Below are 15312 nucleotides of genomic sequence, written 5' to 3'. Positions count from 1 at the left end.
CCTTACTCCCCATGTCCGTCCATTTGGTATAAACTATAACTGACTGGATGTAGACCCCCCTATAGTGCAGGACTCGGTTTCCTTACTCCCCATGTCCGACCATTTGGTATACACTATAACTGACTGGATGTAGTGCAGTCCACTATAACTGACTGGATGTAGTGCAGGACTCGGTTTCCTTACTCCCCATGTCCGTCCATTTGGTATAAACTATAACTGACTGGATGTAGACCCCCATATAGTGCAGGACTCGGTTTCCTTACTCCCCATGTCCATCCATTTGGTATACACTATAACTGACTGGATGTAGACCCCCCTATAGTGCAGGACTCGGCTTCCTTACTCCCCATGTCCGTCCATTTGGTATACACTATAACTGACTGGATGTAGACCCCCCTATAGTGCAGGACTTGGTTTCCTTACTCCCCTTGTCCGTCCATTTGGTATACATTATAACTGACTGGATGTAGACCCCCCTATAGTGCAGGACTCGGTTTCCTTACTCCCCATGTCCGTCCATTTGGTATACACTATAACTGACTGGATGTAGACCCCCCTAAAGTGCAGGACTCGGTTTCCTTACTCCCCATGTCCGTCCATTTGGTATACACTATAACTGACTGGATGTAAACCCCCCTATAGTGCAGGACTCGGTTTCCTTACTCCCCATGTCCGACCATTTGGTATATACTATAACTGACTGGATGTAGACCCCCTATAGTGCAGGACTCGGTTTCCTTACTCCCCATGTCCGACCATTTGATATATACTATAACTGACTGGATGTAGACCCCCCTATAGTGCAGGACTCGGTTTCCTTACTCCCCATGTCCGTCCATTTGGTATACACTATAACTGACTGGATGTAGACCCCCCCTATAGTGCAGGACTCGGTTTCCTTACTCCCCATGTCCGTCCATTTGGTATACACTATAACTGACTGGATGTAGACCCCCCTATAGTGCAGGACTCTGTTTCCTTACTCCCCATGTCCGACCATTTGGTATAAACTATAACTGACTGGATGTAGACCCCCCCTATAGTGCAGGACTCAGTTTCCTTACTCCCCATGTCCAACCATTTGGTATACACTATAACTGACTGGATGTAGACCCCCCAAAGTACAAAATATTCAAAACAGATATATATTTCCCACATAGGAACCCCCATAGTTTATACATCCCCCGGATAGCCTGGATCTGAGCGCTCAACATATCCGAAAAGTGCTCAGATTCCATGAACACAGCCGAATCGTCACCGGGGTAAAGTTCTGACTGCCCGCACTTATGGTCCTATGCCCAAAACAGTTCCATGAATTAAATGGTTGTGGCCGGTCCCGTTTGGGAGTTCTATGTGACCAAAATACTGAACATCAGCCATAAGTATAACGTGGAGCTTGTTTACCTCATTCAGACAAACGGTTCCACCAAACAGCGCCATTACAGGATGTAAAGTACCGAACGCAGGTGGGATGGAAGTTGAGCGGTGTTCGTGAGGTCGAGTGTCCGATTCCACGCAGTTCCACGCACTTGACGACCAAACACCACTACCTGCGTTCGCAGGAACAAGATGGCCTCCACCACGTTTTTGGGCATACGAACGGTGGTCACCAAGACGAACACTTAGAACACTGCTGGCAGAATCGTTACAAGGTGTCAACAATGTTTAACAAGCTCCTGGGTGGTCTCTAGTTTGTGGATCTGTTTGGTTCCCGAACAGCACAGGGAACCAAATCGAACTGAGTCTTTCAAAATGTATTTTACAGTTTTTGCAGGGCCCATAGTCTTGTGGCAAGAGGCTGGCAAGCAGGCTCCTCCAGGAGCCTGTGGCGAGGTTACGTTCGCCACAGTACCTTTCTGACAATGGTCCTTCAACACTCCTTGCTAGGCTCAGATAGTTTTCAAAATACAAACTGGGCCAGTTTTATAACTTTACACTCATCATCCTCTTTAGGTCACAGAATGAATGGGTTAATGTTAGTCTGTGGGTGGAATTCAGGTCACAGAATGAATGCGTTAATGCTAGTCTGTGGGTGGAATTCAGGTCACAGAATGAATGGGTTAATGCTAGTCTGTGGATGGAATTTAGGTCACGGAATTAATGGGTTAATTCTAGTCTGTGGATGGAATTTAGGTCACAGAATGAATGGGTTAATGCTAGTCTGTGGATGGAATGAATGGGTTAATGCTAGTCTGTGGATGGAATGAATGGGTTAATGCTAGTCTGTGGGTTGAATTCAGGTTGTGAAATGAATGGGTTAATGCTAGTCTGTGGATGGAATTCAGGTCACAGAATGAATGGGTTAATGCTAGTCTGTGGATGGAATGAATGGGTTAATGCTAGTCTGTGGATGGAATTCAGGTCGCGAAATGAATGGGTTAATGCTAGTCTGTGGATGGAATTTAGGTCACAGAATGAATGGGTTAATGCTAGTCTGTGGATGGAATTTAGGTCACAGAATGAATGGGTTAATGCTAGTCTGTGGATGGAATTTAGGTCACAGAATGAATGGGTTAATGCTAGTCTGTAGATGGAATGAATAGGTTAATGCTAGTCTGGATTGAATTCAGGTCGTGACATGAATGGGTTAAAGCTAGTCTGTGGATGGAATGAATGGGTTAATGCTAGTCTGTGGATGTAATTCAGGTCGTGGAATGAATGGGTTAATGCTAGTCTGTGGATTGAATTCAGGTCGTGAAATGAATGGGTTAATGCTAGTCTGTGGATGAAATTTAGGTCACAGAATGAATGGGTTAATGCTAGTCTGTATATGGAATGAATGGGTTAATGATAGTCTGTGGATGGAATTTAGGTCGTGAAATGAATGGGTTAATGCTAGTCTGTGGATGGAATGAATGGGTTAATGCTAGTCTGTGGATGGAATTTAGGTCTTGAAATGAATGGGTTAATGCTAGTCTGTGGATGGAATTAAGGTCACAGAATGAATGGGTTAATGCTAGTCTGTGGGTGGAATTTAGGTCACAGAATGAATAGGTTAATGCTAGTCTGTATATGGAATGAATGGGTTAATCATAGTCTGTGGATTGAATTCAGGTCGTGAAATGAATGGGTTAATGCTAGTCTGTGGATGGAATGAATGGGTTAATGATAGTCTGTGGATTGAATTCAGGTCGTGAAATGAATGGGTTAATGCTAGTCTGTGGATGGAATTTAGGTCACAGAATGAATGGGTTAATGCTAGTCTGTGGGTGGAATTTAGGTCACAGAATGAATAGGTTAATGCTAGTCTGTATATGGAATGATTGGGTTAATCATAGTCTGTGGATTGAATTCAGGTCGTGAAATGAATGGGTTAATGCTAGTCTGTGGATGGAATTCAGGTCGTGGAATGCATGGGTTAATGCTAGTCTGTGGATGGAATGAATGGGTTAATGCTAGTCTGTCAATGGAATGAATGGGTTAATGCTAGTCTGTGGATGGAATTTAGGTCACAGAATGAATGGGTTAATGTTAGTCTGTGGATGGAATGAATGGGTTAATGCTAGTCTGTGGGTGGAATTTAGGTCACAGAATGAATGGGTTAATGCTAGTCTGTATATGGAATGAATGGGTTAATGATAGTCTGTGGATTGAATTCAGGTCGTGGAATGAATGGGTTAATGCTAGTCTGTGGATTGAATTCAGGTCACAGAATGAATGGGTTAATGCTAGTCTGTGGATGGAATGAATGGGTTAATGTTAGTCTGTGGATGGAATGAATGCGTTAGTGCTAGTCTGTGGATGGAATTCAGGTCGTGGAATGAATGGGTTAATGTTAGTCTGTGGATGGAATGAATGGGTTAATGTTAGTCTGTGGATGGAATGAATGCGTTAGTGCTAGTCTGTGGATGGAATTCAGGTCGTGGAATGAATGGGTTAATGTTAGTCTGTGGATGGAATGAATGGGTTAATGCTAGTCTGTGGATGGAATGAATGGGTTAATGCTAGTCTGTGGATGGAATGAATGGGTTAATGCTAGTCTGTGGATGGAATTCAGGTCGTGGAATGAATGGGTTAATGTTAGTCTGTGGATGGAATGAATGGGTTAATGCTAGTCTGTGGATGGAATTCAGGTCGTGGAATGAATGGGTTAATGTTAGTCTGTGGATGGAATGAATGGGTTAATGCTAGTCTGTGGATGGAATGAATGGGTTAATGCTAGTCTGTGGATGGAATTCAGATCGTGGAATGAATGGGTTAATGTTAGTCTGTGGATGGAATGAATGGGTTAATGTTAGTCTGTGGATGGAATGAATGGGTTAATGCTAGTCTGTGGATGGAATGAATGGGTTAATGCTAGTCTGTGGATGGAATGAATGGGTTAATGCTAGTCTGTGGATGGGATGAATGGGTTAATGCTTGTCTATGGATGGAATGAATGGGTTAATGCTTGTCTATGGATGGAATGAATGGGTTAATGCTAGTCTGTGAATGGAATTCAGGTCTTGGAATGAATGAGCCACAAACAAACTCTGGGAGTTAAAGAGCCAGTTGCCACATATGTTGGCTGTTTCCACCCCTCATCAAATAATGCCCCCTCTGTGTGCCTGCTCCAGGCGCTGGAATCCCAGGAAACACGCACTCACTGATCATTGAATTGCTGCTTGGAATAACATGTTCGACGTTTTCTGCTCTGCATGGATTGGTCGCTATTTATTGCTGGGACATTGACGTTGTCCAAATATTCCAAGTGATGTTTATCCAAGCTGGTTTTAATAGAAGACTGTTCATATTAAATAATGGGAGAATGTATATTTATAAAGCCCTGTGATAGCTAGTAATCACCATAATTCCTAAAACAATTACCCTCTTAAAGGGATAGTCCAGGTAAAAGCTGCTTAAGGGACCACTATAGTGCCAGGAAAATAAACTTGTTTTCCTGGCACTATAGGGTCTTTGGTTCCCTCCTAGCGGGCTGAAGGGGGAAGAAGGGGTTAAATTCTTACCTCTCTCCAGCGCCGGGCTCCCTCAGCGCTGGGGAAATCTCCCTCTTCCGACGTCATCCGCTGAATGTGCATGTGTGGCAAGAGCCGCGCACGCATTCAATCAGTCCATAGGAAAGCATTTCTTATAAGGACCACTATAGGCACCCAGACCACTTCAGCTTAATGAAGAGGTCTGGGTGCCAGGTGTCCATCTAGGTTTAACCCTTTTTGCTGTAAACATAGCAGTTTCAGAGAATGGGTTAATCCAGCCTCTAGTGGCTGTCTCATTGACAGCCGCTAGAGGCGCTTCCGCGCTTCTCATTGTGATTTTCACAGTGAGAAGACGCCAACGTCCATAGGAAAGCATTCAGAATGCTTTCCTATGGACTGGCTAAATGCGCGCGCGGCTATTGCCACGCATGCGCATTTAGCCGATGACATCAGAAGAGGGAGGAGAGTCCCCAGCACCGAGGGAGCCCGGCGCTGGAGAAAGGTGAGTGTTTATTCCCTTTCCTCCCCCTTCAGCCCGGCGGGGGGCACCCTCAGGGCACTATAGTGGTCCTTTAATGCTTTCCTCTGGACGCTGGCGTCTTCTCGCTGTTAAAATCAGTGAGAAGCGGCTGTCAATGAGGCTGTCTATGTTTACAGCAGGCAGGGTTAACCCTAGATGGACCTGGCACACCCAGACCTATAGTGGTCCTTTAATATAAGATAAATTGTCGCTGGGTGTTTAGTGGCTCTGTTAGGAGCTTCTCATTCATAGCTCTGGCAACGGATCATCTCCTGTAATCTACTATGTAGGTGTATGAGATGAGTAGTTTATCCATCAGCCAGAGTTCCAGTTATCCCACAAGATGATTGCCTGTCGTATTATTATTATTATTTATAACCAATCATCTTGTGTGATAACTGGAACTCTGGCTGTTGGATTATTATTATTTATAACCAGAGTTCCAGTTATCACACAAGATGATTGTAACGGATCACCTGGCACCCCGACTGGGTACCTCCGTTGAAGGATGCTCCTAGCGCTTTCTGAGGGCTCCAAGTACTTCAGCCGACACCATAACCACCGTAGACTCCTTCCGAGAGCAAGACAGGGACAAGCTCTTAAAAGAGCTTAGAAGTGATTATCCAAGGGAGCATGCAGAGCATAGCAATCCCTTGTAGTGATATAGCAATTCCCACAATAAGAGATAGGACTCTAGATTGAGGGTGAAGAAGAAGGGCCTTCTTTTATGCAGGTTTTCCACACATAGTACCACCCACAGGGTTTTTCAGAACAACCAATAAACACATTACAACTCATACAATGCAAGTACAGCGGCCAATCAGACACAATGGGACAATAGAAACACACCCAGCATATTCCTCCCCTCTGCTTAGGAGATAATTGAGTCAATTACTGTATCTACTCAATTATCTCCAAGCTGAAAAGTTACACTTTTTATACATTTTATAACTTTGTGAGTTAACATCGTACATACATAAAACTTATATTATTTTAAAGGACCACTCTAGTGCCAGGAAAACATACTCGTTTTCCTGGCACTAGAGTGCCCTGAGGGTGCCCCCACCCTCAGGGACCCACTCCCGCCGGGCTCTGGGGGGAGGAAGGGGTTCAACTTACCTCTTTCTCCAGCGCCGGGCGGGGAGCTTTCCTCCTCCTCTCCTTCTTCCTTGCGACGTCATTGGCTGAATGCGCATGCGCGGCAGGAGCCGCGCTCGCATTCAGCCGGTCGCATAGGAAAGCATTTACAATGCTTTCCTATGGACGCTTGCGTGCTCTCACTGTGATTTTCACAGTGAGAAGCACGCAAGCGCCTCTAGCGGCTGTCAGTGAGACAGCCACTAGAGGACATAGGGGGAAGGCTTAACCCATTCATAAACATAGCAGTTTCTCTGAAACTGCTATGTTTATGAAAAAATGGGTTAACCCTAGAAGGACCTGGCACCCAGACCACCTCATTAAGCTGAAGTGGTCTGGGTGCCTAGAGTGGTCCTTTAACCAGTATAACTTGGGGAAACAAACATATCCAAAATTCACTTGAATAGGTTCAGGGGTTTAACAGTTAGGTCGAAGTCCTTTGTTTTCACTTGCAAGCATGGCTTTTCCTGCCCAAACGTGTTCCCACTGGTTTGGCAGTGTCCCTGGGACAACACCCTGCTGGAGAACAATGGATCCGGGGGAGGGGAAGAGGAAGTGTCCAAAATGTTTCAGTATGTCCATACACTGTTTTTAAAGGGCCAGCACCGTACATTAAAAGTCCATAAGCCCAAATGCTGGTTTAAACGGGTACAATCTCTCAGGGGCCATAGTCGCAGGGCAGGAGGCTAGCAAGCAGGCCTCTCCAGGACCAAGTGGCGAAGTGCACTTCGTCACAACGATTGGTTATAAATAATAATAATCTGTCCGCCAGAGTTCCAGTTATCACACAAGATGATTGGCTGACTTATTATTTATAACCAATCATCCTGTGTGATAATAATCCCTCAGCCAGAGTTCCAGTTATCACACAGGATGATTGGTTATAAATAATAAGTCAGTCAATCATCTTGTGTGATAACTGGAACTCTGGCTGACGGATTATTATTATTAATAATTATATGATATAGCAGTGTAATAGTGTACAGTGTAGTAACATACATGCACACATTGTATAAACATGTTTCATACAGTGATATAATAGCACAAGAAGTTAGAGTGGTGTAATAACGTACAGTGATATAATAACATGACAAATGATCGAGTAGTGTAATAGCATAGAGTGGTATAATAACACAAGAAGTGATAGAGCGGTGTAATAATGTACAGTGATACAATAACATGATGAGTTATAGAGTAGAACGATAGAGTGATGTAATAGCATTTACTGATATAATAACACAAGGAGCGATAGAGTAATTGTAACGGCACCCCCAATCTTAAAAGGGTTAAACCGCCGTTTAGTAGATCTTCCCCTTCCAGATATACAGGCACAGCTACTGCAGAACACCAAACTCCCAAACTGCATACAAAATAGCACTCCAAACTGGAACCTCACGAATAGCTGCTAGCAGACGAACAGGAAAAGCAGACATCAGCTTACACTCCTAGCAATCAGTCTCCAACAGCATACAGTGAATCCCCCCAAGAGTGAGACAAGGCTCCGTGTTGAGGGTCAAGCAGTGGTTTGAGGTGCTGGCACACCCAGCCTAGTTTTTATTACGGTTGTGCACATACAGGAAACACCCAGGGGGAGGCATAAAATAACCAATCAAGTAACAGTACAACCCACACATCCCCTCCCCTCAGATAAACAGTTAACATAATTATTACATACAGTAAAAATACAGTTTCCACACATACTCTGTAACTTTAAAACCATGCATCACATTCACATAAAAATACATATCCACAATCAATCCATTCAGGGGAACAACATATTAAAAATTGGCATGAATCAGTTAGTCAAAAGTTAGTAAAAGTATCTTTTGGGCCCTGGCTGGCAGCATGGCAAAATCTGGCTCACACAGGTTTTACAGCGGCCTCTATCCTGGAGACAATGGGGGGAAGTAATCCAATTATCCAGGATAGAGGCAGACTCCATTGAGCACATGGTTACACAAAGACAGTAAAACACTTTAAAATACATAAAGTTACTTTTTATACATTAAAACACAGACATGTAACATATCCCCAGATAGCTCAGGTCTGCGTGCACATTATTAGGTGAATGGCACGCAGACCACACAAATACAGTTTAATTGCCATGGAGCCAAAGTCTTTGCCATAGTCTTTCATTATATGAATAGGCTCCATGTCATAGCTATCTGGGGGTATCACCGCTCACACAGGGCAAGTACCGAATGGCCCCACTGTGTTTAAAGGGCCAGAATGAGTGACATGCACTCTGGTATGGCCGAATACTGTTTTTAAAAGGGCCCAATCTCCCAGGGACCATAATCACATGGCAAGAGGCTGGCAAGCAGTCCTCTCCAGGCTCAAGTGGCGAAGGGCACTTCGTCACAGTAATGTAATAGCATTCAGTGATATAATAACATTATGACGGATTACCTAGCCTAACGTTACAAACTGTTAATTTTTATTTGTTACATTGTATTGTACATTGTATAGTTCGGTAAACGAACACCTCAGACCTATCTATCTCGTATACCGAACAATCTACCGAACAGCCAGACCACCCAGGGCAGGCATGTGCTGCTCATTGACCCTTTTCGCCATCTTTAGCTGTGAACACATACAGCGGTGTTTGGTCGCTGAGTGCATGGAACTCAAGTCGGGCACTCGACCACGTGAACACCACTTGAACATCCATTCTCTCGGGGTGGCCGCCTCAAACATGATGGGTTTTTGAGTGATGTAATAGCATTCAATGATATAATAACATGATGAGTTATAGAGTGATGTAATAACATACAGAGATATCTTATAATGTATGACTCTCTCTATCCTTTAACTTTTGACTGTTTTGTTCTCAGGGTCGTTAATCATGTTTCACCTCTCTGCCAGTCTGTGGATACTACTGACAGTGTGCTGGGCCCAACAGACCCCACTGCCTACTACCCGTTCCCCAAATCAGAACCATGGCATCAAGTTCCGTCTGGCTGGGTATCCTCGTAAGCACAATGAAGGCAGGGTGGAGGTCTTCTACAACCAGGAATGGGGCACTATTTGTGATGATGATTTTACCATGGAGAATGCACACATTCTGTGTCGTCATCTTGGATTTACTGAAGCAACGGGCTGGACACATAGTGCCAAGTATGGCAAGGGAGTAGGTGAGACTTCAAGACATCCTGTGTTTTTATGTCACAGATAGAAATTGTGTCCTTAGAAGGAGTGCATGCTTGGTATGATTTGATATCTGCTTTATTACATATTACTGCTTATTGGACCCCGGTGTAATATCACATTACTACATAGCACTCTATTACATACACCCTGTTCCAAATTATTATGCAAATGATATTTTTCTCATTTACCTAAATAATTGATGTAAATAACAGTCAGCATAATTCTCATGTTATCAACTATTCAAATTCATGTACAATTCAAATTTTATTGAACAAACCTCCTAATCATAACAGTATTTTTTTGAAACATAAAAAACTTACAATGCACTGTTCCAAATTATTACGCACAATAAGTTTCAAAACACTTTATAGGTTGTAAAGAATTGAAAATTGTCATTTGTTGTGTTTGCAGCATATTTACTGAAATCAAAAGCTATTTCAATCAAACCTCTAACAACATTTTAACTTTTTAACCCCTTAAGGACCAAACTTCTGGAATAAAAGGGAATCATGACATGTCACACTGTCAGGGTACCTGAAGTCTCTACCTCGGAGGAGGTTAGACTTCCCGACGGCCGTTCTCTCAGGGGGGCTGATTCATCCAATCCTCACAGCTCTCATAGTCATTCTCACGCCGGCCGCGATAGCCCCGCTTCCTTTTATGACACGACGCTCAGGAGCCGACGTCATGACGGCAATCACATCCCGACCTGTCAATCTAGTTCGGAACAACGAATCAGGGCTCGGCAAGGGCGGAGTCATCAATTAAAGAACCAGGGTATAAAAGAGGGATGTGTGTAATGGTTCATTGCCCTGTCGTGGTTCTAGCTTGTCTGGTTCCTCAGTGCTCTTATGTCTATTGTCCTATTTGGTTTTGACTCGGCTTGTACTATCGTTCCTGTTTACCTCTCGTATCCTTTGACCTCGGCTTGTCTCTCGCTTACCTGTTCTCTCGTTCCCTCGACCTCGGCTTGTCTCTGACCATTCTTTGCTTTCTCCTTACGTTAGTCCGGCCATTCTAAGGTCCGGTATACGTACATCTCTCCTGTTCGTACTCTGCGTGTTGGATCCCTGTCCCGATCCTGACATTACGACAGGGCCATGGATCCTGCAGGTACAAACGCTCAGCTTGGTTCTCCTGACTCGAGGTTTGAAGCCATGGACCATAGAATGGACCAAATGGCCCTAGCGCTGCAAGCATTACTATCCCATCCGAGTAATCAAGCAGAGGAGATGCGTACTCCATCCATCTCTCTTGCTAACACAGGCATAGAGGTAGCCACAGTGGGAACTTCTTCCCGTGTTACTTCCCCTTTACGGTATGGCGGTTCTCCGGATACCTGTCGAGGTTTCCTAAACCAGATAGGAATTCATTTTGAATTACAACCCCGCGCCTACCCTACTGACAGGGCAAAGGTTGGATTCATAATCTCGCTACTCATTGACAAAGCTCTTAGATGGGCTAACCCTTTGTGGGAAAATGATAATCCAGTAGTCTATAACTATAATGCGTTTATTACTACTTTTAGGAGGACTTTTGATCCCCCAGGGAGAAAGGCCAGTGCAGCTAGATTACTATTACGTCTTAGACAGCATAGTCTAACCCTTGTGGATTATGCGCTAGAGTTCAGATCCTTGGCGGCAGAGGTCAAGTGGAATGAACAAGCCTATATGGACGTATTTATGAATGGATTATCAGATGCGATCTTAGACGAGGTTGCCACAAGGGATCTTCCTGAAAATTTAGAGGAATTAATTTCATTTATTTCTCGTATAGATGAACGCATGAGACAGAGGCAGAACACTCGTGATAATGGTTATAGACCTTCCTTAAGACTAACTCCCGCATTTCAGAATTCTGAATCTACTATTCTAGCTCTCCCAGAACCTATGCAGATTGGTAACACTCACCTTTCAGAGAATGAAAGACAATATAGGAGAAGGGAGGGTCGGTGTATGTATTGTGGAGTAGGAGGTCACCTACGCCTAAATTGCCCTAACCGTCCGGGAAACGCTCGCACCTAAGTTTCTCCAGAGGACAGGCCTTGGGTGTTTCTATTTTGTCCTCTACATATGATTACAGGGATCATAGGTTACTATTACAGGTTTCTTTAACTTGGGAAAAGGGAGTACTTAAAGCTATGGCATTAATAGATTCCGGAGCAGCTGAAAGCTTTATTGATCAAACCTTTGTCAAGAACCACTCTATCCCATCTCAGTTAAAGGAGACTCCCTTGGCCGTTGAGGCCATAGATGGTAGACCTTTATCAGATCCTGTTATTTCTCGTGAAACTATGTGTCAGGATCGGGACAGGGATCCAACACGCAGAGTACAAACAGTTGTTAGGTACGTATACCGGACCTTAGAATGGCTGGACTAACGTAAGGAGTAAGTAGAGAATGGTCAGAGACAAGCCGAGGTCGAGGGAACGAGAGGACAGGTAAGCGAGAGACAAGCCGAGTCAAAGGGTAACAGAGATAAGCAGGGTAATACAAACAAGCCGGGTCAGAACCAAAGAGACAACTAGAATACAAGAGCACTGAGTGACTAGACAGGCTAGAACCACGACAGGGCAATGAGCAAATGCGGGAAGCTCTATTAAATACCCTGGCTCTAGGAGGTAATCACACCCCCGACGAGTCCTGATTAGTGTACAGGACTTGACTGACAGGTCGAGCTGGATTGGCGTCATGACGTCGGCTACTGAGCGTCGCGTCATAAAAGGAAGTGGATCCCTCGCGGCCGGCGTGTAAATGGCCGAGTGGACCGCGAGGAACGGAAGAAACAACCTTTTTGGGAGGAAAAACGTCTAAGTCTCTCACCTCATCAGAGGTAGAGACTACAGGTACCCTGACAGTACCCCCCCCTCTCAGAAACGCCCACCGGGCGGAAGGAACCGGGACGAGATGGAAAGCGGGAGTGAAAAGCCCTGCGGAGGCGAGGAGCATGTACATCCTCCTGAGGAACCCAAGTCCTCTCTTCAGGACCATATCCCTTCCAGTCAACAAGATATTGTAACTTCCCCCGGGAGATTCGAGAATCGATGATGGAGTTGATCTCATACTCCTCCTGACCCTCAACCTGAACAGAGTGAGGAGAGGAAACGGTGGAGGAAAATCTGTTGCAAACTAGCGGTTTCAGCAAGGAAACATGGAAGGAGTTAGGGATGCGTAAGGCAGATGGAAGAGCTAGGCGATACGCAACTGGGTTAATTCGAGTCAGAACCCTGTAAGGGCCAATGTAGCGAGGAGCGAATTTCATAGAAGGAACCTTTAAACGAATGTTTCTTGTACTCAACCATACCCTATCACCTGGGGCAAAAACTGGAGCCGCCCTTCTGCGCTTATCAGCGTGTTTCTTGAACAACATGGAATTATGCAAGAGAATTTGTCGAGTCTGATCCCACAACTTCCTCAGATTGGCAACATGAACATCAACCGACGGTAACCCTTGGGAAGAAGAGACCGAAGGAAGAATGGAAGGATGAAAGCCATAATTCATGAAAAAGGGGCTAGAACGAGTAGAATCACAAACGAGATTATTGTGAGCAAACTCCGCCCAAGGAATCAAACCGACCCAATCGTCCTGGTGTTCGGAAACAAAACAACGTAAATATTGTTCAATCTTTTGATTGGTACGTTCAGCAGCTCCGTTAGACTGAGGGTGATAGGCAGAAGAAAAATTCAATTTGATGCCTAGTTGAGAACAGAAGGATCTCCAAAAACGTGAAACAAATTGGGAGCCTCTATCAGAAATAATTTCGGAAGGTATCCCATGTAAGCGAAAAATTTCTCTCGCGAATATCTCCGCCAATTCAGGAGAAGTCGGAAGTTTAGGTAAGGGCACGAAATGAGCCATCTTAGTAAACCTATCAACCACCGTGAGAATAACAGTCTGTCTTTTAGAAGCAGGCAAATCTACAATGAAGTCCATAGCCAAACAGGACCAAGGTCTTTCTGGAATGTCCAAGGGCTGTAACAGACCACATCGAAACGTATGAGGTTGTTTAGTCTTCGTACAGACCTCACATGCTCCGATGAAATCCTTAATATCCTTCCGTAAAGAAAGCCACCAAAAATCTTTAGAGATCAAGGAATATGTCTTGCGAATGCCAGGATGCCCGGCCACCTTACTGTTGTGAAAACATTGTAAGAGTTCCAGTTGGAGTTCAGGAGGAACGAAATGTCTTGACCCAGGAGTCTGTCTAGGAGCCAGATGCTGTAACTTCCTGATCTGGTCAAGCAACGGAGAGTGGATTTTGAGACTCGTGTTGGCGATAATATTGCACTTGGGTACTATAGAAGACAAAACCGGCTCAGATATAGCAGAAGGTTCATATTGGCGAGACAAAGCATCGGCTTTAGAATTCTTAGAACCAGGTCTATAAGTGAGCACGTAATTGAAATGAGTGAGGAATAAAGACCAACGAGCTTGCCTGGAGGACAATCGCTTGGCCTCCCCAATATAGGACAAGTTCTTGTGGTCCGTCAAAATAGTAACAGGATGTAAGGTCCCTTCCAATAAATGTCTCCACTCCTTCAAAGCCATGATAACCGCTAATAGTTCCCTGTCACCAATGTCATATCTGCTTTCAGGTCCTGATAATTTCTTGGAAAAAAAACCACATGGATGTAATGGTTTATCCACACCTAACCTTTGGGACAGGATAGCACCTATACCTGTCTCTGAAGCGTCTACCTTCAGCAGGAAAGGCAGGGTCGTATCAGGGTGAACTAAAATTGGTGCAGAAGCAAAAAGTTCCTTGAGAGTTTTGAAAGCAAGAAGAGCTTCAGTAGACCAATTCTTAGTATCAGCCCCCTGTCTGGTCATATTGGTAATAGGAGCAATAATTGAAGAGTAGCGCCTATAATAATTGGAGAATCCAATAAACCTCTGAATGGCCTTGAGACCCTTAGGTAAAGGCCAATCTAAAATGGACTGGAGTTTATCCGGATCCATCTTAAACCCTTCCCCAGAAATCACATAACCCAGAAAGTTTATCTGGGATTGATCAAAGCTACATTTCTCCAATTTGCAGTACAAGCCATGTTGAAGGAGTTTGCGCAAAACCCTTCTGACTTGTCCGTGGTGAGTCTCAATTTCTCTAGAATGTATAAGTATATCATCCAGGTATACAATAACACAGTCATGTTGAAATTCCCTAAGAACTTAATTGATCAGGTCCTGAAATACTGCCGGTGCATTGCAGAGACCAAAAGGCATTACCGTATATTCATAGTGCCCATATCGAGTATTGAACGCCGTCATCCACTCGTGTCCCTGCTGAATTCTCACCAAGTTATATGCCCCTCTGAGATCTAACTTGGTGAAAATCTTGGAACCCTTTAAACGATCAAAGAGCTCGGTAATCAAAGGAATAGGGTAGGCATTTCTAATGGTTATCTTGTTCAAACCTCGGTAGTCAATGCAAGGTCTCAGCGTGCCATCCTTCTTTTTAACAAAAAAAAACCCAGCCCCGGCAGGGGAGGAGGATCTCCTAATGAATCCTTTGTCTAGGTTTTCATGAATATACTCCTCTAGGACTAAGTTCTCTTTAGTAGACAAAGGGTATACATGGCCCCTGGGAGG

At 44.3% G+C, this 15312-nt stretch overlaps 1 protein-coding gene across 10 annotated transcripts in view; it reads left to right on the top strand.

Moving 5' to 3' along the window:
* LOXL3 (lysyl oxidase like 3) overlaps positions 1-15312 on the top strand; it is a 337537-nt gene that overhangs the window by 82735 nt on the left and 239490 nt on the right. For all 10 annotated transcript variants that reach the window (XM_063457482.1, XM_063457481.1, XM_063457485.1 and 7 more), the window contains exon 2: positions 9408-9707. In XM_063457482.1, the coding sequence (XP_063313552.1) occupies positions 9408-9707 (300 nt within the window). The remainder of the gene's footprint in view (positions 1-9407; positions 9708-15312) is intronic.

Source organism: Pelobates fuscus, chromosome 6 (assembly GCF_036172605.1).
Source record: "Pelobates fuscus isolate aPelFus1 chromosome 6, aPelFus1.pri, whole genome shotgun sequence".
In the NCBI taxonomy this organism is placed as follows: domain Eukaryota; kingdom Metazoa; phylum Chordata; class Amphibia; order Anura; family Pelobatidae; genus Pelobates; species Pelobates fuscus.
Note: the sequence above shows the minus strand (reverse complement) of the source record. Positions and strands in the feature narration are given on the sequence as shown.